The sequence below is a fragment of the Pristiophorus japonicus genome, chromosome 9, assembly GCF_044704955.1.
Source record: "Pristiophorus japonicus isolate sPriJap1 chromosome 9, sPriJap1.hap1, whole genome shotgun sequence".
Classification (NCBI taxonomy): Eukaryota; Metazoa; Chordata; class Chondrichthyes; family Pristiophoridae; genus Pristiophorus; species Pristiophorus japonicus.
The window spans coordinates 134414295-134439445 of NC_091985.1; the positions used below are offsets into that span (position 1 = coordinate 134414295).

A 25151-nucleotide genomic window follows, 5' to 3' on the forward strand; every position below is an offset into this window, starting at 1 on the left:
AAATTACCACTGGTTTAACACTGCTTTACACATTACTCACGTGGCACAACAACAAGATCTGCACCACCACGGGTGACAGAACGATTATGGGTGTCCACTAACGCTGCGGCAAGCTCCTCCAGATCGGTCATAGGGTGAAGGTCAGCGGACCCTCCTCCAGTCTACCTCCGCTCTGCCCGATTCTTAGATATCTTCCTCTGCAAATGTGACGAGCATGGCTCATTGCCCAGGTACTATTACAGAAACACAACAGATATTGTAATCCACAATTATTCACCCCACATGCTATTCATCATTAATGTTAAAGTTATATGCTAATACGGTTTGTATCCAATTGATGCATAGTTTTAACATCCACGTTCTGAAAAAATATTTTATAAGATCGTATGTAGCAACTAATGCTTGACACCAACCCTCTCGCGTACAATCTTCAGGAAAGGCCCCATCCACGGGCCGTGCCATTTGGTGCCTGAGGGGAGGGAGGTGGCTTATTGGAATCGATGGAAGTCCCCGAGGGGTGGGGGGAGAATCAGGACCGCTGGTGAGCTCGGCAATGACAGGACCATAATGGGAGGGGGTACCGTGTCCCTGGGCTGTGCTCGGAGACCTCCGTGTGGCCGGAGCTAATGTCCCAAAGTGTCCCAGGGCATACAGTGAGCCAGGGCAGCTCTCCTCCAGTCCAGGCTGGGTTACTGTGTGAATGACAGCAGCCAGAGAGACTCACACAGTCTGGGCAAAGCTGAGCGGTCCCCTCAGTGCTCAGTCATGGCCCCATCCACCAACCTAACCAAAAAGGAGATGGTGCCCAAGTTAAAGAGTTGCTCACAGCACACAAGCAGCGATATAATTGAATAATTCTCCTTCTAAACTAAAGTGGTAGAAATGTCGAGTGTTTGCGGTCCGTCTGTTTCTAGTCATTCCTTCCAATTTTCGATCAGAGTGTTTAAATAATAATTAATTCTGTCGACTAAGTTTAAGACATCTCAGCAACATTAGAGTAAAAGGGCTCTGGTTCCGATCCCAGTCCAAATCTTAACAGGGAAGCTACCCAAGATTACCCAGATTAATTACAATCTGGCAGATTTACATTCTAATTAATGGGTCAGTGCATCATGACAATTATAAATTTAATAATTTAATACTTACTCTTGCTGATGAAACAAGACTGTTCCAGTGCTGCGGCATTGGTCTGCCTCTCGCCTATCATGGGCCACAGATGACACTATAGCGGCGATATCCGCCCATATTCGCTGGTATATCCGAGGGGGAGGCTTCCCACGCCCACCTCGGGTTAATTGGCCCCACCGAGTCTCCACCTCGTGGGTTAAGGCCTTGTTCGGCTCTTTGGAGAAGGCTTTCACCCTTCTTCTCCCTGCAACCTCCTCAACACTCTCTCCCAACTCCTCATGCTCCATCTCCATCTTATCTGCTTATCAATTCCTTCAAAAAATGACTCCACACAAACCTTCCTTCTCTCTCTCCCTCCCTTTGCCTTCTGAGCATGCGCAGATGACCCCTGACCCCACAAACCGCAGGAAAAGTTATTTGCCTTAAAAAAACCACGCATGCGCAGAACGGCTATGGCTATGGATGCCGGCCTTGTACGACTGAATACATCGCTATCGCCCAATTCACATCGCTACGGCTATCGCCCAAATTAAAAGGGCGAAACTAGCAGTTTTTAAAATGGGCGATATTCCAGTGATCCTGAAAAATAAAAAAAGCACTAAGGCCGGAAATATCGCCCAAAAAGTCTAGCCCAAGGTTCCAGAGAAAAAAGAAAGAACATAAGGAGCTTGTAGTTAATGGGAATTGTAGTCATATAATTTACAGTAGGAATGCCCAAGCCTTTTGACTCGGGTGCATGCTATCAAAATTCATGGGTCACATATAGACCAGTGTTTTCCAATTCTACATCGATTAGCTCACGACCTTCTGCCCATTCACTGTAACGGATGGAGGATTGCGGGTCGGCAAGTAGAAATGGAAACTCATGGCCACAAATGAATGTGCTTATTCATTTACAAGCTGCAGGTAATAGCAGACCACGATGTCCTGAGTTAGGATTTATCCATGAATAATATATTAGTGCGAAGAGCTACCCTTTCCAAACTTCCAAGTTAGCAAGATTTAGTCCAGCGAGTAAGAAATATATGCATGTACATTTAATAGAATTAAGTTGCCTTGGGTTTTCTGATCTGAACTTCCAAGAGTTGTGAGCTGCATGTGGCCCATGTTGGAGACCCTTGGTCATTGACTGATACCAGCAATATCCCCAGATACTGGTTCACATTCATTGGGAATGAACTTTCTTTTGGTTTTTAAATATGACCTATTTTGATGTATCACTCTTAAAACGACATAGAACATAAAGCTGCTTGGATTGCAATTCTGTGTTGCTGATTTAGTTCCTATTTCTTGTAACTGTCCTTCCTTCCTTCCTTCCTTCCTTCCTTACTTCTCCCCTTTCTTTGCTCCTTCTTTCCTTCTCTCCTTCCTTCCCTCATTCCTTTCCTCCTTCCTTCCCTCCTTTCTTCTTTCCTTCCTTCCCTCTTACTTCTCTCCTTCCTTCCCACCGTCCTTCCCTCCTTCCTTCCCTCCCTCCTTCCTGTTGTGTATCTGTAAAGCATGCACTCCCATATTCCGCCACCAGAGAGTGCATCTCCTGAAGTCCCGAGGGATCCCAGCATCCCTTGGGAGCACTGTATATAAGCCGGCCCCTAAGGCCTGTTCCTCACTCTGGAATGTCTTATTAAAGACTGAGGTCACTGTTACTTTAACTTCCCTGTGTGCAGTCTCATCTGTGTTAGGAACACAATAACTGGCGACGAGTATACGAATCCAACGCAAAGATGCAGCAAACTGTGGGCATCCTGGAGAAGTTCTCGGAGGGTGAGAACTGGGAAGCCTATGTCGAACGGCTAGACCAGTACTTTGTAGCCAAGAAGCTGGACAGAGAAGGAAGCGCTGCAAAAATGAGAGCGGTCCTCCTCACGGTCTGCAGGGCACCGACCTACAGCCTCATGAAGAATCTTCTGGCCCCAGTGAAACCCACAGATAAGTCATATGAGGAGCTATGCACACTGGTTCAGGAGCATCTTAACCCGAGGGAGAGCATGCTGATGGCGAGGTATCGGTTCTACACATGCCAGCGATCTGAAGGTCAGGAAGTGGCGAGCTACGTCACCGAGCTAAGGTGACTTGTAGGACAATGTGAGTTTGATGGCTACCTGGAGCAAATGCTCAGAGACTTTTTTGTACTGGGCATTGGCCATGGGAGCATCCTACAAAAACTTTTGACTGTAGAGACACTGGCCCTGAGTAAGGCCATTGCGATAGCACAGGCGTTTATGTCCACCAATGATAACACCAAACAAATCTCTAAGCACACAAGTGCTAGCAATGTTCATAAATTAACTGGAACTGTGTTTGCGAGCAGAAATGTACAGGGCAGAACCCACGAGTCTGCAACTGCCAGCAGGCCTCAGGTGACCCAGATGACTCAGAGTCCACAACAAAGGATGAATGCAAGGCCATTCATGTCGCTTCAGAGGGTATGTTTGCAAGAGCTGTGGAACAATGGGGCAACTCCAACGAGTTTTCAGACGAGCTGCAAGCTCTGCAAAACCTGATAACCACCACGTGGCACAGGAAGATTGGTCCATGGTGGATCAAAGCAATTTTGAGCCTCAGAGAGAGGAGGCAGATGCTGAAGTACATGGGGTGCACACATTTTCGACGAAATGTCCACCGATAATGATAAATGTAAAATTGAATGGCTTACCCGTAGCCGTGGAACTGGACACTGGCGCTAGCCAATCCATCATGAGTAAAAAGATGTTTGAGAGACTGTGGTGCAACAGGGCACTCAGACCAGCCCATCCACATGAAACTGAGAACGTACACCAAAGAGCTTATCTCTGTCCTGGGCAGTGCCATGGTCAAGGTCACCTACGAGGGCACGGTGCATGAACTGGCACTCTGGATTGTCCCGGGCGATGGCCCCAAACTGCTTGGAAGAAGCTGGCTAGGCAAAATCCGCTGGAACTGGGATGACATCCAAGCGCTATCACATGTCGATGAGGCCTGATGTACCCAGGTTCTTAACAAATTTCCTTCCCTTTTTGAGCCAGGCATTGGAAACTTTTCCGGGGTGAAGGTGCGGATCCACTTAGTCCCAGAGGCACGACCCATTCACCACAAGGCGCGAGCGGTACCTCACATGATGAGGGAGAGAGTGGAAATCGAGCTGGACAGGCTGCAATGCGAGGGCATCATCTCCCCAAGGAATTCAACGAGTGGGCCAACCCGATTGTTCCAGTACTCAAAAGAGATGGCACGATTTGCGGCGATTATAAAGTAACTATTAATCGTTTCTCGCTACAGGACCAATACCCGCTACCTAAGGCAGATGACACTGGCAGAAGGCAAGACGTTCACCAAGCTCGACCTGACTTTGGCCTACATGACGCAGGAGCTGGAGGAGTCTTTGAAGGGCCTCACCTGCATCAACACGCACAAGGGACTGTTCATCTACAACAGATGCCCGTTTAGAATTCAGTCGGCTGCAGCGATCTTCCAGAGAAACATGGAGAGCCTACTCAAGTCGGTACCACGCTCGGTGGTTTTTCAGGACGACATATTGGTCACTGGTCGGGACTCTGCCGAGCACCTACAAAACCTGGAGGAGGTCCTCCAGCAACTGGATCGCATAGGGCTGCGGCTAAAGAGGTCGAAATGCGTCGACATGGCAACGAAAGTGGAGTTTTTTGGGAGAAAGATCGCGGCGGATGGCATTCGGCCCACAGACGCCAAGACAGAGGCTATCAGGAACGCGCCCAGGCCACAGAACGTCACGGAGCTGCGGTCGTTCCTGGGACTCCTGAACTATTTTGGTAACTTCCTACCGGGGTTAAGCACCCTCTTAAAGCCCTTACATGTGTTATTGCGTAAAGGTGAGAACTGGGTATGGGGAAAAACACAAGTACCGGTAATTGCTTTTGAGAAAGCCAGAAACATCTTATGCTTCAACAAGCTGCTTGTATTGTATAACCCGTGTAAAAGACGTGTGCTAGCATGTGATGCGTCATCGTACGGAATCGAATGTGTATTACAACAAGCTAACGTTGCGGGGATGTTGCAACCTGTCACCTATGCTTCCAGGAGCTTGTCTAAGGCCGAGAGGGCCTGCAGCATGATTGAGAAAGAGGCATTAGCGTGTGTGTTAGGGGTAAAGAAAATGCATCAGTACCTGTTTGGCCTCAAATTTGAGCTGGAAACCGATCACAAGCCCCTCATATCCCTGTTCGCTGAAAACAAGGGGATAAATACTAATGCCTCAGCCCGCATACAAAGGTGGGCACTCGCGCTATCAGCGTATAACTATACCATCCACCACAGCCAGGCGCCGAGAACTGTGCGGATGCTCTCAGTCGACTACCATTGCCCACCACGGGGGTGGAAATGGCGCAGCCTGCAAACTTGTTGATGGTGGCGCAGCCTGCAGACTTCTTGATGGTCATGGAAGTGTTTGAAAATGATAAATCACCTGTCACGGCCCGCCAGATTAGGACTTGGACCAGCCAAGATTCTCTGCTGTCCCTAGTAAAAAATTGTGTGCTGCATGGGAGCTGGACCAGCATCTCCGTTGAAATGCAAGAGCTAATCAAGCCGTTCCAGTGGCGGAAGGATGAGCTGTCCATTCAGGCAGACTACCTGTTATGGGTAACTGCGTAGTGCTACCCAAAAAGGACAGGGAGACGGTCATCTCGGAATGCCACAGCACAGACCCTGGTATAGTAATGATGAAAGCGATAGCCAGATCCCATGTGTGGTGACCTGTTATCGACACTGACTTAGAGTCCTGTGTACGGCAATGCAGCGTGTGTGCTCAGTTGAGCAACGCGCCCAGAGAGGCACCACTAAGTTTGTGGTCCTGGCCCTCCAGACCATGGTCAAGGATCCATGTTGACTATGCGGTCCCGTTTCTCGGTAAAATGTTCCTGGTGGTGGTGGATGCTTTTTCAAACTGGATTGAATGTGAAATAATGTCGGGAAACACCGCCACTGCCACCATTGAAAGCCTGAGGGCCATGTTTGCCACCCACGGCCTGCCTGACATACTGGTCAGTGACAACGGGCCATGTTTCACCAGTGCCGAATTTAAAGAATTCATGACCCACAATGGGATCAAACATGTCACCTTGGCCCCATTTAAACCAGCCTCCAATGGGCAGGCAGAGCGGGCAGTACAAACCATCAAACAATGCCTTAAACGAGTCACAGAAGGCTCACTCCAAACCCGCCTGTCCCGAGTACTGCTCAACTACCGTACGAGACCCCACTCGCTCACATGGGTGCCCCCAGCTGAGCTACTCATGAAAAGGACACTTAAAACCAGACTCTTGCTGGTTCACCCCAACCTGCATGACCAGGTAGAGAGCAGGCGGCAGCAACAAAATTGTAAACGATGGTCGCGCCACTGTGTCACGGGAAATTGATCTGAATGACCCTGTGAATGTGCTATAAACTATGGACATGGTCCCAAGTGGATCACGGGCATGATGATAGCTAAAGAAGGGAGTAGGGTGTTTGTAGTCAAACTAGACATTGGACAAATTTGCAGAAAGCACCTGGACCAAACGAGACTGCGGTTCACAGACTGCCCTGAACAACCCACAGCAGACTCCACCTTTTTCGAGCCCACAACACACACCCAAAGGATCAAAGACATCACCCGCGACCAGGAAATCGAACCCATCACGCCCAACAGCCCAGCAATTCCAGGCTTACCCAGCAGCCCTACATGGCCAACAACACGCTAGCCCAGCGAGGGCACAGCCAACACACCAGAACAGACATTTGTACCGAGGCGGTCCACCAGGGAAAGAAAGGCTCCCGACCGCCTCACCTTGTAAGTAGTTTTCATTTTGACTTTGCAGGGGAGTTATGTTGTGTATCTGTAAAGCATGCACTCCCATGTTCCGTCACCAGGGAGTGCATCCCCTGTAGTCCCAAGGGATCCCAGCATCCCTTGGGAGCACTGTATATAAGCCGGCCCCTAAGGCCTGTTCCTCACTCTGGAGTGTCTTAATAAAGACTGATGTCACTGTTACTTTAACCTCCCTGTTTGCAGCCTCATCTGTGTTAGGAACACAATATTTCCCTCCTTCCTTCTCTCCTTCTCTCCTTCCCTCCCTCCCTTTTCTACCTCCCTGCCTAATCTGTGGGGCATGCCTTCTTTCATGCAGTGCCATAGAAAGTATGACACAAAGCATGCTTCTTCTGACATTACAGTTAGTAAGGCATTAATACTAATGGGACCTGCTATTACATCTTGCTTTGAGAAGTGGAGCGTCCACCAGCATTAAGTGCGCCAACAAAAAGTCATCACGCCTCTTCAGATTTGGGTGTCATTAGATAGGGGAATTCCCATTGGGAAACCCAGGGTGCCAATAGTGATATTGGGGCAAAAAAACCTCACCAATTGACACAAAGGCTCATGGGAAGCGAAGTGCAAGAGGATAAAAAATTTAAAAACTTGTTTAAAATTGCCCCAAAATCCACTTACCATTTATATTGCTTTACTGTTGTCTTGCAACACTTTATGTCAGATATCCTGGATGCCAGAACTGTGGAAAGTGATATGTAAGCCGAACTGCCCCTAAATTAATATAAAAATGTGGCGCACATCCAGTTGAGGTGGATGTTTCTAATGTTGCTCGTCCTGTTTATTAGAAAATGAATTGGGACCTAACTCGGCGCAAATCCGGTGGGTTGGGATTTTGCAGCATTTCCTGCATCCTCGATACAACCCGAAAAACGGGAGGAATATTTTGCCATATAGACCAATCAATCTGTACATCCATCTGTGTACAAGGGGACATAAATTTCGGAGTTATGTCAAGCTGAGTAAAAAATAATCCAGCATAATTTCCTGACAATAACGGTTGCGAGGATATAGAGTGCAATACATCAGAAGGCTGAATCAATTGAGGTGTCTAAAGGGGTGATATGTAAGTTGGAAGTCAGGATGTTTAAGGGATGGGGAGAAAAGGCAGGGAACTCGGATTAACACAATCGAGCAGCCATACGCTGTTGAATGGCGAAGCAGGCTCGATGGGCTGGATGGCCTACTCCTGCTGCTACTTCTTATGTTTCTTATAAGTAACAAACTTACATGGCAGGTTCATTGGGTCAAATGTCTGTCTGTCTCTCTGCCTCACTGTCTATCAATCTATTTGCATGATTATTAATGGATGAAGCCAAGCTTCTTGATGTGAACTGTTTGTTTTCAGGATGGCAAACTTCGAGACTCTCGATTTGGCATTTTCCAAGCAGGACTATGGAGAGGATAGTGGGCTGGCCGTATACACAGCTAATGCTATCGACCCCTCTATAAAATGGGAGGACATTGACTGGCTGAGAGAACTGACAAAACTGCCCATTGTTCTCAAAGGCATCTTGCGAGGTAAGTAACTTGTCCAAAGGCACTCTTTCTTTCAGGTGTAGCACAGCAAGTTCAATTCAAGCACTGAGCTTTGCCTCCTGCCAAAGGAGTTCCCGGGTGAGCTGGGACACAAAATAAACACACACTTCCTTCCTGCCTAACTTCCTTCTCTTGTTACCTGTTTTCCAAATGAATCTTTAAAAGTGATTTATGGGAAGTGACAGTTGAGTGATTTATGATATTTTAAAAGTCATATTTTACCTTTTGCGGTGTTTTAAACTTGGCTGCCCGTGTCCTAACTTGAACCAAGTCACGTTCGCCCATCACCCCTGTGCTCGCTGATCTATATTGGCTCTCAGTTAAGCAACGCTTCGATTTTAAAATTCTCAAACTTGTTTTCCAATCCTTCCATGGCCTCGCTATTCCCTATCTCTGTAATCTCTTACAGCCCCACAACCCTCCAAGATATCTGCACTCCTCTAATTCTACCCTCTTGAGCATCCCTGATATTAATCGCTTCACCATTGGAGGCCACACCTTCAGCTGACAAGGCCCTAAGCTCTGGAATTCCCTTCCTAGACCTATCTGCCTCTCTAGCTCTCTCTCCTCCCTTAAAACCTACCTCTTTGACCAAGCTTTTGGTCATCACCCCTAAAATCTCCTTGTGTGGCTCGGTGTCAAATTTTGTTTTATAACATTCCTGTGAAGTGCCTTGGGACATTTTACTACTTTAAAGGCGCTATATAAATTCAAGTTGTTGTTGTTGCTTTATTCTCCTCAGTAAATAATCACTTGTCTGCATGATGCCTGAGCAATGGTGAAATCTGCCATCTGCTGCTGAGTCTATTGAAAGCTTTTCTAGTAATACAATCTATTTGTGACAGTGAACAAAAAGAACAGAAAGAAAGACTTGCATTTATATAGCACCTTTCACGATCACCGGACATCCCAAAGCGCTTTACAGCCAGTGAAGTACTTTTTGGAGTGTAGTCACAGTTGTGATGTAGGAAATACGGCAGTCAATTTGCAAACAACAAGCTCCCAAAAACAACAACATGACAATAACCATACAATCTACTTCAGTGATGTTATTTGAGGGATAAATATTGGCCAGAACACCAGAGAGAACTCCCCTGTTCTTCTTCGAAACAGTGCCATGGGATCTTTTACAACCACCTGAGAGAGCAGACCGGATCTCGGTTTAATGGGCCCAAAATTACAAAGTGCACACGGACCCGAAAACCAGCTTTTCCAATCTGTCAAGATTTCTGTAGACAGACCCTCCGCATCCCCGGGAGAAGGACATTTGATACGTCCTTACTACACAGTATAAATGCACACGAGGCCCATGCTTGCAAGAAGGTCAGTCTGTGACCTGTCCTTTATTCCTTAGCCTTCAAGTGATGAAGGTGGGTGGAGCTTCCCCTTTTATACCTGAAGGTCCAGGTTAGGAGTGTCTTCCACCTAGTGGTCAGTGTTCTCACGGTGTACAACTTAGGTCAGTTTATACATGGGTTACAATGCTGGTTGAATACATGACATCACCTCCCCCTCCAAAGTCTTATTGGGATCACAGGTTGAGTCTCTCTGGTGGTTTACGCTCCCTTGTAGAGCGCCTGAGTTGGGGCTCCGGTTGTTGGGCGCTGGCCTGAGTGTCTGCTGTTTGCAGTGCCTCAGGCCTGTCCGGACTGCCCACAGTGACTGGGCTCTCCTCCCTTTGGTTCCGGTGTTCGGTCACCTGTGGTGGAGTGAACTCTATATCGTGTTCTTCCTCTGCTTCTTCTGTGGGGTTGCTGAACCTCCTTTTTGTTTGATCCACATGTTTGCGGCAGATTTGTCCATTGGTAAGTTTAACTACCAGAATCCTATTTCCCTCTTTGGCAACCACAGTGCCTGTGAGCCATTTGGGCCCTGCAGCGTAGTTGAGGACAAAAACAGGATCATTTACATCAATACATCGTGCCCTCGCATTCCTGTCATGGTAGTGATATTGTGACTGGCGCCTGCTCTCGACAATTTCTTTCATAGTGGGGTGTATAAGGGATAATCGGGTTTTGAGCGTCCTTTTCATTAGTAGCTCTGTGGGTGGAACCCCTGTGAGCGAGTGTGGTCGGGATCTATAGGCCAACAGGAGGCATGATAGGTGGGTTTGTAGGGAACCCCCTTGGAATCTGAGCATCCCCTGTTTGATTATCTGCACTGCTCGTTCTGCCTGGCCGTTTGAGGCCGGCTTGAACGGTGCCGTTCTAACATGGTTAATTCCATTGCCTGCCATGAAGTCCTGGAATTCAGTGCTTGTGATGCACGGGCCATTGTCGCTGACCAAGATGTCTGGTAGACCGTGGGCGGCGAACATTGCCCGTAGACCATGGTAGAGGATGTGCTTGAATTTAAAATGTCACACTCGATCCATTTGGAGTAGGCGTCTACGACAACCAAAAACATTTTCCCCATGAAAGGATCTGCGTAGTCCACATGGATGCGTGACCAAGGCTTGGCGGGCCATGGCCAGGGCTAAGGAGGGCTTCCCTGGGTGCATGGCCCAGCTGGGCACACGTGTTGCACCTGCGAACACAAAGTTCCAGATCTGCGTCTATCCCTGGCCACCAAACGTGTGACCTGGCAATTGCCTTCATCGTGACAATGCCCGGGTGCCCATTGTGGAGTTCTCTGATGAACACCTCTCTGCCCATCTGGGGCATGACTACACGGTTACCCCACAGTAGGCAATCGGCCTGAATCGAGAGTTCATCCTTGCGCTTCTGAAATGGTTTAAATTTCTCAGGGCATGCCCTGTACGTGGCTGCCCAGTCCCCATTCAGGACACATTTCTTGACTAGAGACAATAGCGGGTCTCTATTTGTCCAGACTTTAATCTGACGGGCTGTCACGGGTGAGCCTTCGCTTCCGAAAGCTTCAACAGCCATGACCATCTCAGCACCATGCTTGGTAGCCCCCTCAGTGGTGGCTAGTGGGAGCCTGCTGAGTGCATCGGCGCAGTTTTCGGTGCCCGGTCTGTGCTGAATTGTGTAGTGATAGGCAGCTAACGTGAGTGCCCACCTCTGTATGAAGGCCAATGCGTTTGCATTTATGGCCTTGTTGTCGGCCAAAAGGGACGTTAGGGGTTTGTGATCTGTCTCCAGCTCAAATTTCCTGCCAAACAGGTACTGGTGCATTTTCTTTACTGCATATATACATGCGAGCGCCTCCTTTTCTACCATCCCGTAGCCCCTTTCTGCCTGGGACAGACTCCTGGAGGCATAAGCTACCGGCTGTAACTGACCCTTGGCATTGACATGCTGCAACACACACCCGACACCATAGGACGACGCATCGCACGTTAACACAAGTTTCTTACATGGGTCATATAGCGTTAACAGATTGTTGGAACATAACAAATTGCGTGCTCTATTAAAAGCCCTTTCCTGGCTGTCCCCCCAGACCCATTCACGACCTTTGCGTAGGAGCACGTGTAGCGGCTCTAGCAGCGTGCTCAATTTGGGAAGAAAGTTACCAAAATAGTTCAGGAGCCCCAGGAACGAACGCAGCTCCGTCGTGTTACGGGGTCTGGGTGCTCTCTGGATTGCTTCCGTCTTGGATGCAGTGGGGCTGATCCCGTCTGCTGCTACCCTCATCCCCAGGAATTCTACCTCTGGAGCGAGGAAGACGCACTTCGCCTTTTTCAGTCGCAGACTTACCCAGTCCAGTCTGCGTAGCACCTCCTCCAGGTTGTGGAGGTGTTCTTCAGTATCGTAACCCGTAATGAGGATGTCGTCCTGAAAAACCACCGTCCCTGGAATTGACTTGAGAAGGCTTTCCATATTTCGTTGGAAGCTCGCGGCGGCCGAGCGAATCCCGAACGGACATCTGTTGTACTCAAACAACCCCTTGTGTGTCGTGATGGTGGTCAGCTTCTTCGACTCACTCGCCAGCTCCTGGGTCATGTAAGCTGAGGTCAGGTCCAATTTTGAAAAAAGTTTGCCACCGGATAGCGTCGCAAAGAGGTCCTCCGCTCTCGGTAGCGGGTACTGGTCTTGGAGTGACACCCGATTGATGGTGGCCTTGTAATCGCCACATATCCTGACCGACCCATCCGCCTTGAGCACCGGCACAATCGGGCTCGCCCAGTCACTGAATTCGACTGGCGAGATGATGCCTTCCCTCAACAGGCAGTCCAATTCGCCTTCTATCTTTTCCCGCATCACGTACGGCACCGCTCTGGCCTTGTGGTGTACTGGTCTGGCGTCCGGGTTTATGTGAATCACTACCTTGGCCCCCATGAAAGTGCCAATGCCGGGTTGAAATAATGAGTCAAATTTGTCCAGGACCTGTGAGCATGATACTCGCTCCACAGAGGAAATTGCATTGACATCGCCCCATTTCCAGTTCATGACAGCAAGCCAACTCCTCCCCAGTAGTGCGGGACCGTCCCCTGGGACAATCCAGAGTGGCAACCTGTTCTCCGAATCTTTGTGGGTCACAACTACCGTGGCACTGCCTAGCACCAGAATGATCTGCTTTGTGTAAGTCCATAGCTGTGCGTCAATCGGCGATAATTTTGGCCTCCTGGCCTTGGATGCCCACAACTTTTCGAACTGTTTGATACCCATCAGGGACTGGCTGGCCCCCGTGTCTAGCTCCATTGATACTGGGATGCCATTGAGGAGCACTTTCATCATTATCGGTGGCGTCCTGGTGTATGAACTGTATACGTGCTCCACATGAACTCGCTGAACTTTAGCTTCCAGCGATTTCCCCCAGTGTCCATTTCTGCAATTTCTGCAGGTATTTTGCTCATCTCTGCAAATTCCGGCTGAATGTATGCCTCCACGCCTCCAGCATGAGTTGCGGTTTGAAACAAAATGTCCCTTGCCAGTCGATCGTCTCTGACTGCCCCTGTTATTGTCCTTGAGTGCACCATTAACAGGTGTTGATGGCCCCATTACTGGCCGCATTGTCCCTTGCAATGGCGTGAATCGCTGTTCAGCTTGCCATTGTCTCTGTCGAACTCCCCCTCTGGGTTCGGCGACATGTTGGGGCATGCCCGATTGCCCTTGTCTGCCTGGAGAACTGTGTGCTGCTTTAACAATGTTGAATCTCTGTCCCAACCATTCCTTAACACAGTACCTCTCGTTTGTTCTGCTAGTGGCCATGCTCGCGTGGTTTAAATCCCAGTTTCTTGTCGCCATTGATAAGTCCTTACTACACAGTATAAATGCACACGAGGCCCATGCTTGCAAGAAGGTCAGTCTGTGACCTGTCCTTTATTCCTTAGCCTTCAAGTGATGAAGGTGGGTGGAGCTTCCCCTTTTATACCTGAAGGTCCAGGTTAGGAGTGTCTCCCACCTAGTGGTCAGTGTTCTCATGGTGTACAACTTAGGTCAGTTTATACATGGGTTACAATGCTGGTTGAATACATGACAGACATCCGCAGGAGAGATTGGGGTATTTGCCCAACTCTTGCCCAGCGAATGTCCTTCAAACTTTTATGCCTGGTAAAAGCAGGCGCATTGCTTATTTTTACCAGTGTAAGAGTTTTAAAATGTCAAAATTAAATTTAAACACTCACTTTAATAGATAGGGTTTTAAAATAAAAAATAAGTTCATTTTTAACACCATTAAAACACATTAAAAAATATTCCCCAAATGTTTTTTTTCGAAAACATTTAATTACATTTAATTTTAATTAATTTTAAATATGTGAGGTGTTTTATTTATTGTGCTGTGTTTTGACGTTTTATAGTTTTTTCTCATTGATAGTAATGGGAGTCCGTATAAACAGAGCTCCCATTTTTATCAATGAGAGCATAGTACGTACCTGGAAGACATCTTCCCATATGCTGCGCAGCAAATCTAAGCCTCCGACCGGGATTTTACGTTCTTCCGGGATCACCAGGTACTTTCGTAGATTTTTTTGCGTCGGAGGCATTCGTATGAAGGAAGCCTCCGATCGCAATTTAACCCCCATTGTCTTATCCAAAAGCTGGCATCTTCGACAGTGCAGTGCTATACTGAAGTGTCAGCCTCGATTTTTGAGCTCAAATCTCTGGAGTGGGACTTTACCCACAACCTTCTGACTTAGAGGCGAAGGTGCTACCCACTGAGCCACAGCTGACAAAAGAAGAAATATTGCCCAGAACTCTTTTTATCTTTTCCAGAAAAGAAAAGATGCAGGTTCTGATCAACCGCCTGTATAAGAAATATTTTATACTTTGAAGAACAAAATATTTTGGAAATTAAAGAAAGTATGATACTGATGCTACAAGCACGTGTTGTAGGGAAAGTCTTATAATTTATCTTATTATGACATTTTATTATTCTTTAACAAATTCAGCAATCAATCATGTTGGTTTGACATGGTGAAGTAATTAAATTAAATACCGATTATTACTGTAATCATATTAATAACTTAAATCTATACAAAAACACTCAGTGGAATGGTTTCTTAATTAAGATAAATGGAGGTATCACAGTACAGAGGAACGCTGACTGACACACTGGATATGAAACCATACTGCCTATAGTCAAGAAAGCAGGACCTTACTCAGAATGTGGAGCAGAAGGATAACAAAAGCAAGGGACCATGAAAGTGTAAAGATGCAAGTCTGACTCACAGGACCTGACCAGTTTGGAGAACCTTACGCTTTTGCAGTTTATTCAATCATTCCTGAATGTTTGTACAGATGCTGTTATTTTATTTTCACTAGAAACTATTTTAGCTACTGTTACTAACTGCCAGGTCTTTGTAATTTTAGCCGATGATGCCAGAGAAGCGGTTAAGCATGGAATTGTTGGGATACTTGTATCAAACCACGGTGCAAGGCAACTGGATTGTGTACCAGCAACAGTAAGTTAACCCCCACCAACCCCCGATATCTTACATTTGTTAAGCTATGTATCAAATGGCCTCTGAGTGACTATCAGTTGATGTTTGGGCCTGTTGGGGGTCCTGCAACATCTCAGGTGCCAAAGCCTGAGGCCTACATTGCACCTGAGATATCTGGAGTAGCTCAATGCAGCAGACCAGTGTAAAGTGCACTGGAAGGCTGCGCACGAGGTATGGGCAAGACTCGAGCCCCCGACAGCTACCCCATAATGCAGCTGGAGCACCATAGCTATGGTCCAGCCACACAATTGTCCCATTTGGAACAGGCACACAAAAGGCTTCTGCATTATATTTTCCTGTCACTCTGGCCCGGCACTCCCATCTCATCTCCTCACTCCGGCATCCTATCCCTGGGATCCCAGTGTCTCGAGGGCAGAGTGGTACCTGGGATGATGGACTTCAGTTACGTGGCGAGAATGGAAACGCTGGGATTGTTCTCCTTGGAGCAGAGAAGCTTAAGAGATTTGATAGAGGTGTTCAAAATCATGAAGTGTTTTGATAGAGAAAATAAGGAGAAACTGTTTCCAGTGGCAGAAGGGTCAATAACCAGAGGGCACAGATTTAAGATGATTGGCAAAAGGACCAGAAATGACATGAGGAAACATTTTTTTACACAGAGTTGTTGTGATCTTGAATGCACTCCCTGGAAGGGCGGTGCAGATTCAATAGTAACTTTCAAAAGAGAATTGGATAAATGAAGGGAAAAAAATCTCCAGAGCTCTGAGGAAAGAGCGGGGGTGTGGGACTAATTGGATAACTTTACTAAAGAGCCAGCACAGGCACGATGGGATGAATGGCCTCCTTCTGTGCTGTATATGATACTATAATTTTCTGAACATGCCTGAAGCACGGTAGGTCCCAGTGGGTTAACAGCCAGCAACAATCTGAACGATTTAGTGCTCTCAGAAAAGATGCTTTCCTACAGATTGATATTAATGTAGTTCTTGTCAGGCAGGTTCAGAAGCTTCTTTATACAATCATAGAATGACACGGCATAGAAAGAGGCCAATCGGTCCATCATGCCTGTGCCGGCTCTTTGAAAGAGCGATCCAATTAGTCCCACTCCCCTACCCTTTCCCCATAGCCCTGCAATTCTTCCCTCTTCAGATATTCTTGTACTGATTTGAATTAAAGGTTTAGACTGGTAGAAAAATGCTGTGTGAAGATGATACAAACAATGTGCTCATAATCCACTCACATCATTGAGAACTGTCAATTTATGAGTCAACACGAGTAACATAGAAACATAGAAACATAGAAAATAGGTGCAGGAGTAGGCCATTCGGCCCTTCTAGCCTGCACCGCCATTCAATGAATTCATGGCTGAACATGCAACTTCAGTACCCCATTCCTGCTTTCTCGCCATACCCCTTGATCCCCCTAGTAGTAAGGACTTCATCTAACTCCTTTTTGAATATATTTAGTGAATTGGCCTCAACAACTTTCTGTGGTAGAGAATTCCACAGGTTCACCACTCTCTGGGTGAAGAAGTTCCTCCTCATCTCGGTCCTAAATGGCTTACCCCTTATCCTTAGACTGTGTCCCCTGGTTCTGGACTTCCCCAACATTGGGAACATTCTTCCTGCATCTAACCTGTCTAACCCCGTCAGAATTTTAAACGTTTCTATAAGGTCCCCTCTCATTCTTCTGAACTCCAGTGAATACAAGCCCAGTTGATCCAGTCTTTCTTGATAGGTCAGTCCCGCCATCCCGGGAATCAGTCTGGTGAGCCTTCGCTGCACTCCCTCAATAGCAAGAATGTCCTTCCTCAGGTTAGGCGACCAAAACTGTACACAATACTCCAGGTGTGGCCTCACCAAGGCCCTGTACAACTGTAGCAACACCTCCCTGCCCCTGTACTCAAATCCCCTCGCTATGAAGGCCAACATGCCATTTGCTTTCTTAACCGCCTGCTGTACCTGCATGCCAACCTTCAATGACTAATGTACCATGACTCTTTGCACCTCCCCTTTTCCTAATCTGTCACCATTCAGATAATAGTCTGTCTCTCTGTTTTTACCACCAAAGTGGATAACCTCACATTTATCCACATTATACTTCATCTGCCATGCATTTGCCCACTCACCTAACCTATCCAAGTCGCTCTGCAGCCTCATAGCATCCTCCTCGCAGCTCACACTGCCACCCAACTTAGTGTCATCCGCAAATTTGGAGATACTACATTTAATCCCCTCGTCTAAATCATTAATGTACAGTGTAAACAGCTGGGGCCCCAGCACAGAACCTTGCGGTACCCCACTAGTCATTGCCTGCCATTCTGAAAAGTCCCCATTTACTCCTACTCTTTGCTTCCTGTCTGACAACCAGTTCTCAATCCATGTCAGCACACTACCCCCAATCCCATGTGCTTTAACTTTGCACATTAATCTCTTGTGTGGGACCTTGTCGAAAGCCTTTTGAAAGTCCAAATATACCACATCAACTGGTTCTCCCTTGTCCATTCTACTGGAAACATCCTCAAAAAATTCCAGAAGATTTGTCAAGCATGATTTCCCTTTCACATACTGCAACCTCATTATGGAATTTTGTTTAACTTAACATCACATTACATTACAATAGGCCATATCTTCGAACTCAAATGAGGGATTGTCATTTCTAACAAATGACAACTATAGTGCCAACACTCACTGTATCTCCGATTATGTCCTTACAGCACCAGGAAAGCCCAATACATGTTTTAAAACTGAGTCTTTAAAATATAAAAGTTTGTAAGGAACCAGTAAACGTTGCGAGTGATCACATTATTTTAATAAACATATATTTATTGGTATGGCCTGTGATCATAGGTGTTTAGCAGTGTTACATTATATTATATAATGTACTGATGCTGGAATATGTAGGTGGGTTATACCAGCACCTACACAATATGAAGCATCTGTTTAAGTAATAAAACATGAATGCCTCTATTATACTATGGAATTGAGTTTGTGCAGGATAGGGTAATAATGAACTGATAACATATGGCTAGTGCCTTAGAATTCCCGTGCAATTGAAGATTTCCTTCTATCTTCTACGAGCTGCTGCAGGCTGGCTGTCAAATGGGACGATTGTTGCTGGCTGTTAAACCACTGGGACCTACCATGCTCCAGGCATATTCATAAAATCATAATTCTTATTACAGGAAATGTTTACAATGATGACTTCCTGTGCACAACCACATTCGTTTATTTGAAAAAGTCGGTAAGGGCATAAAAAGAAATGGGATAGATCCGGTGGAGATTTACTAGGGTGTTACTTTAGAGAATGAGACTGGGGAATTAATAATGGGGAACAGGAAATGGCAGAGACTGTGAACAAATATTTTGTATCGGTCTTCACGGTAGAAGACACTAAAAACATCTCAATAATAGATAAACCAGGGGCCACAGGGAAGGGGGAACTTAAAACAATCACTGTCACTAAAGAAAAAGTACTCAGTAAAATAATGTGACTAAAGGTGGGCAAGTCACCTGGACCTGATGGCCTACATCCTATGGTCTTAAAAGAAGTGGCTGCAGAGATAGTGGATGCATTGGTTGCAATCTATCAAAATTCCCTGGAGTCTGGAGAGGCCCCAACAGATTGGAAAACTGCAAATGTAGCATCCCTTTTTAAAAAAAGGAGGGAGACAGAAAGCAAGACATTATAGACCAGTTAGCCTAACATCTGTCGTTGGGAAAATGCTGGAGTCCATTATTAAGGAAGTAATAGCAGAACATTTGGAAAAACATAATGCAGTCAAGCAGAGTCAGTATGGTTTTATGAAAGGGAAATCATGTTTGACAAATTTGCTGGAGTTCTTTGAGGATGTAATGAGCAGCGTGGATAAGGGGGAACCGGTGGATGTGGTGTATTTGGATTTCCAGAAGGCATTCAATAAGATGCCACATAAAAGGTTACCGCACAAGCTAAGAGCTCACGGGGTTGGGGGTAATATATTAGCATGGATAGAGGATTGGCTAACTAACAGAAAACAGAGAATCAGGATAAGTGGGTAATTTTCCAGTTAGTAAGTGATAACTAGTGGGGTGTCACAGGGATTGGAGTTGGGGCCTCAACTATTTACATCTATATTAATGACTTGGATGAAGAGACCAAGTGCAATGTAATCAAGTTTGCTGATGACACAAAAATGGGTGGCCAAGCAAGTTGTGAGGAGGACACAAAGAATCTGCAAAGGGATATAGACAGGCTAAGTGAGTGGGCAAACGTTTAACAGGTGGAGTATACTGTGGGAAAGTATGAGGTTATTCACTATGGTAAGAAAAAAAAGCAAATTATTATTTAAATGGAGAGAGATTACAAAATGCTGCAGTATAGAGGGACCTGGGGGTCCTAGTGCATGAAACACAAAAAGTTAGTATGCAGATACAGCAAGTAATCAGGAAGGCAAATAGGGAATGTTGGTGCTTATTGCAAGGGGGATGGAATAGAAAAGCCGGGAAGTCCTGCTACAACTGTACAGGAGACCACACCTGAAGTACTGCGTACAGTTTTGTTCTTATTTAAGGAGGGATATACTTGCATTGGAGGCAGTTCAGAGAAGGTTCACTTGGTTGATTCCTGAGATGAAGGAGTTGACTTATGAAGAAAGGTTGAGTAGGTTGGGCCTATACACATTGGAGTTTAGAAGAATGAGAGGTGATCTTATTGAAAGGTATAAGATAATGAGGGGGCGTGACAAGGTAGATGCAGAGAGGATGTTTCCACTTGTGGGGGAATCTAAAACTAAGATGAGGAGAAATTTCTTCTCTGAGGGTCGTAAATCTGTGGAATTCTCTGCCCCAGAGAGCTGTGGAGGCTGGGTCATTGAATATATTTAAGGTAAAGATGGATAGATTTTTGAATGGCAAGGGGGCGAAAGCTTATGGGGAGCGGGCAGGGAAGTGCAGCTGACCCCAAGGTGAGATTAGCCATGATCTTATTAACATAGAAACATAGAAACATATAAAATAGGTGCAGGAGTAGGCCATTCGGCCCTTCGAGCCTGCACCACCATTCAATAAGATCATGGCTGATCATTCATCTCAGTACCCCTTTCCTGCTTTCTCACCATACCCCTTGATCCCTTCAGCCATAATGGCCATATCTAACTCCCTCTTGAATATATCTAACGAACTGGCATCAACAAATTTCTGCGGCACAGAATTCACAGGTTAACAACTCTCTGAGTGAAGAAGTTTCTCCTCATCTCAGTCCTAAATGGCCTACTCCTTAGACTGTGTCCCCTGGTTCTGGACTTCCCCAACATCGGGAACATTCTTCCCGCATCCAACCTGTCCAGTCCCGTCAGAATCTTATATGTTTCTATGAGATCCCCTCTCATCCTTCTAAACTCCAGTGTATAAAGGCCCAGTCGATCCAGTCTCTTCTCATATGTCAGTCCTGCCATCCCAGGAATCAGTCTGGTGAGCCTTTGATGCACTCCCTCAATAGCAAGTACGTCTTTCCTCAGATTAGGAGACCAAAACTGAACACAATATTCCAGGTGAGGTCTCACCAAGGCCCTGTACAACTGCAGCAAGACCTCCCTGCTCCTATACTCAAATCCCCTAGCTATGAAGGCCAGCATGCCATTTGCTTTCTTTACTGTCTGCTGTACTTGTATGCCTACCTTCAATGACTGATGTACCATGACACCCAGGTCTCGTTGCACCTCCCCTTTTATTAATCTATCACCATTCAGATAATCTGCCTTCCTGTTTTTGCCACCAAAGTGGATAACCTCACATTTATTCACATTATACTGCATCGGCCATGCATTTGTCCATTCATCTAACCTGTCCAAGTCCCCCTGCAGTCTCTTAGCATCCTCCTCGCAGCTCACATTGCCACCCAGCTTATGTCATCTGCAAACTTGGAGATATTACACTCAATTCCTTCATCTAAATCATTAATGTATATTGTAAATAGCTGGGGTCCCAGCACTGAGCCCTGCGGCACCCCACTAGTCACTGCCTGCCAATCTGAAAAGGACTCCTTTATTCCCACTCTTTGCTTCCTGTCTGCCAACCATTTCTCTAGCCACGTCAAAACATTTCCCCAAATACCATGTGCCTTAATTTTGCACATTAATCTTTTGAGTGGGACCTTGTCAAAAGCCTTTTTAAAGTCCAAATACACCACATCTACTGGTTCTCCCTAATCCATCTACAAGTTACATCCTCAAAAAATTCTAGGAGATTTGTCAAGCATGATTTCCCTTTCATAAATCTATGCTGACTTGGACCGATCCTATCACTGTTTTCCAAATGCGCTGCTATTTCATCTTTAATAATTGATTCCAGCATTTTCCCCACCACCGATGTCAGGCTAACCAGTCTATAATTCCCTGTTTTCTCTCTCCCTCCTTTTTAAAAAAGTGGGGTTACATTAGCTACCCTCCAATCCATAGGAACTGATTCAAAGTCCATGGAATGTTGGAAAATGACCAGCAATGCATCTACTATTTCTCGGGCCACTTCCTTAAAGTATTCTGGGATGCAGACTATCAGGCCCTAGGGATTTATTGGCCTTCAGTCCCTTCAATTTCCCTAACACCATTTCCTGACTAATAAGGATTTCCCTCAGTTCTCCCCTCTCACTAGACCCTCGGTCCCCTGGTATTTTCAGGAGGTTATTTGTGTCTTCCTTAGTGAAGACAGAACCAAAGCATTTGTTCAATTGGTCTGCCATTTCTTTGATTCCCATTATAAATTCATCTGATTCTGACTGCAAGGGACCTACATGAGTCTTCACTAATCTTTTTCTCTTCACATATCAATAGAAGCTTTCGCAGTCAGTTTTTATGTTCCCTGCTAGCTTACTCTCATACTCTATTCTCCCCCTCCTAATTAAACCCTTCGTCCTCCTCTGCTGAATTCTAAATTTCTCCCAGTCCTCAGGTTTACTGCTTTTTCTGGCCAATTTATATGCCTCTTACTTAGATTTAACACTATCCTTAATTTCCCTTGTTAGCCACGGTTGAGCCACCTTCCCTTTTTTATTTTTACGCCACATAGGTATGTACAATTGTTGTAGTTCATCCATGTGATCTTTATATGTCTGCCATTGCCTATCCACCGTCAACCCTTTAAGTATCATTTGCCAGTCTATCCTAGCCAATTCACGTCTCATACCATTGATGTTTCCTTTCTTTAAGTTCAGGATCCAGTCTTTGAATTAACTGTGTCATTCTCCATCTTAATGAAAAATTCTACCATATTATGGTCACACTTCCCCAAGGGGCCTCGCACAACAAGATTGCTAATTAATCCTCTCTCGTTACACAGGACCCAGTCTAGGATGGCCTGCTCTCTTGTTGGTTCCTCGACATATTGGTCTAGAAAACCATCACTTTTACACTCCAGGAGCTCCTCCTCCACAGTACTGCTGCCAGTTTGGTTAGCCCAATCAATATGTAGATTAAAGTCACCCATGATAACTGCTGTACCCTTATTGCACGCGTCCCCGATTTCCTGTTTGATGCCGTCCCCAAACTGCCTACTACTGTTTGGTGGTCTGTACACAACTCCCACTAATGTTTTCTGCCCTTTGGTGTTTCGCAGCTCTACCCATATAGATTCTACATCATCCATGCTAATGTCCTTCCTTACTATTGCGTTAATCTCCTGTTTACCCAGTAACGCTACCCCACCTCCTTTTCCTGTCTGTCTATTCTTCCTGAATATTGAATACCCCTAGATGTTGAGTTCCCAGCCTTGGTTACCCTGGAGCCATGTCTCTGTAATCCCAATTACAGCATATACGTTAACAGCTATCTGCACAGTTAATTCATCCACCTTATTACGAACGCTCTTCGCATTGAGACTCCGAGCCTACAGGCTTGTTTTTTAAACACTCTTTGTCCTTTTAGAATTATATTGTAATATGGCCCTTTTTGATTTTTGACCTTGATTTCTCTGCCCTCCACTCTTGCTTTTCTCCTTCCTACCTTTTGCTTCTTCCCCCCTTTGACTTCCCTCTGCCTCTCTGCATTGATTCCCATCCCCCTGCCATTTTAGTTTAACCCCTCCCCAACAGCACTAGCAAACACTAGGACATTGGTTCCGGTCCTGCCCAGGTGCAGACCGTCCGGTTTGTACTGGTCCCACCTCCCCCAGAACCGGTTCCAATGTCCCAGGAATTTGAATCCCTCCCCATTGCACCATTCCTCAAGCCACGAATTCATCTGAGCTATGCTGCCATTCCTGCTCTGACTAGCACGTGGCACTGGTAGCAATCCTGAGATTACTACCTTTGAGGTTCTACTTTTTAATTTAACTCCTACCTCCCTAAATTCGTCTTGTAGGACCTCATCCCGTTTTTTTACCTATATCGTTGGTACCCATATGTACCACGACAGCTGGCTGTTCACCCTCCCCTCCAGAATGCGCTGCAGCCGCTCCGAGACATCCTTGACCCTTGCACCAGGGAGGCTACATACCATCCTGGAGTCTCATTTGCGGCCGCAGAAACGTCTATCTATTCCCCTTACAATAGAATCCCCTATCAGTATAGCTCTCCCACTCTTTTTCCTGCCCTCCTGTGCAGCAGAGCCACCCATGGTGCCATGGACTTGGCTGCTGCTGCCCTCCCCTGATGAGCCACCTCCTTCAACAGTATCCAAAACGGTGTATCTTCAAAATGGTGAATGGTTCGATAAGGAAAATAGTGATGGTTGGTTGCACTGATTGTAGAGACGGTATTGAGAGGGCACAAATTTAACAGAATGGCAAAAAAGGTTTAAAGAGGAGGTTAAAAAAAGAAATTCTTCTTTAAGGGATTTCGAATGTCGAATTCTCTGCCACAAACCATTGTTGAAGAACCTACTTGCAATCCCAGTCAGAAAGCTTTGCCGCTGCAGGTGCATATTGAAAAATCAGGTGCGTACTGCGCACGTTTTTCTCTGATCATTCATTTAGAAGGTTGGAAATGACGCACTCTGCATACCCGAGAATCCAATAGGCACCTGGGACAGGTGAGGGTCCGTGATGGGCGGGGGGGAGGGGGGTGGAAGTTGTAAGGTGACCCTTGTGAACTAGGTGCAGAGAAGTGAGCAGGAGAGTCGGATTAGACGAGGCCATCTGTATTTTCTGGTTTGCATTTATTTTAATGTCAACATTAACCTGTTTATTAATGTAAATGGGGATTATGCCAGTGTCGAAATGGGGCCTTGCTGAAAATCTAGGTCAGTGGCTCATGTGGAGAAAAACAGCAGCACAGGCTTGATGGGCCAAATGGCCTGTCCGTATGCAGTAACATTCTAGTTTGTGTCTCAGCACCCCACCAAATGATGTAGTGACATGGCAACATATGAAGGCTCAGTGCTTTTGTCTGAAATTCCTCTCTGTGGTATTTAATAGAGGCGTTAGCCCATTTAAGTGTGGAGATAGAAGATCAGCCATGATCTTATTGAATGGCAGAGCAGGCTCAAATGGCCTGCTCCAGCTCCTATTTCTTAACACCTCTGTTAAAATAGCAAAGGTGAGAATCTCATGAATGCTTGAAGTTATTTTTAAATTCCTGGTCTTGCTTTCGGTGATTGTGCACGTTATGCTTCTTAGAATCTTAGGGGCCGATTTTCATCAAGGCCTCCGCCTGCCCAAGTGCCGCCCAAAGTGCCGCCAATAGCTGCTGAAATACCGAACAGTACTTTGGGCGGGATATTCCTGGCCAAGGTCCTTCACAGGTCGGTGGGGGGAAAATGGACGACGTACACCACCAATCTGGGTGGCAGCGGGTGGGAGGTCTCAGTCTCGGCGGCAGAAGCGTTTGCCATCCAAGTGCCGCCGGGGATGGAGTCGGGCCCACGGAGGGTCGAAGACCTGAAAAAAA

General features: G+C 46.3%; 1 protein-coding gene across 1 annotated transcript in view; it reads left to right on the forward strand.

Annotated features, from left to right (window-relative positions):
* Positions 1-25151, forward strand: part of hao1 (hydroxyacid oxidase (glycolate oxidase) 1) — a 116751-nt gene that overhangs the window by 81467 nt on the left and 10133 nt on the right. Inside the window, exons 4-5 of the mRNA XM_070888781.1 lie at positions 8298-8470; positions 15205-15296. Of these exons, the coding sequence (XP_070744882.1) occupies positions 8298-8470; positions 15205-15296 (265 nt within the window). The remainder of the gene's footprint in view (positions 1-8297; positions 8471-15204; positions 15297-25151) is intronic.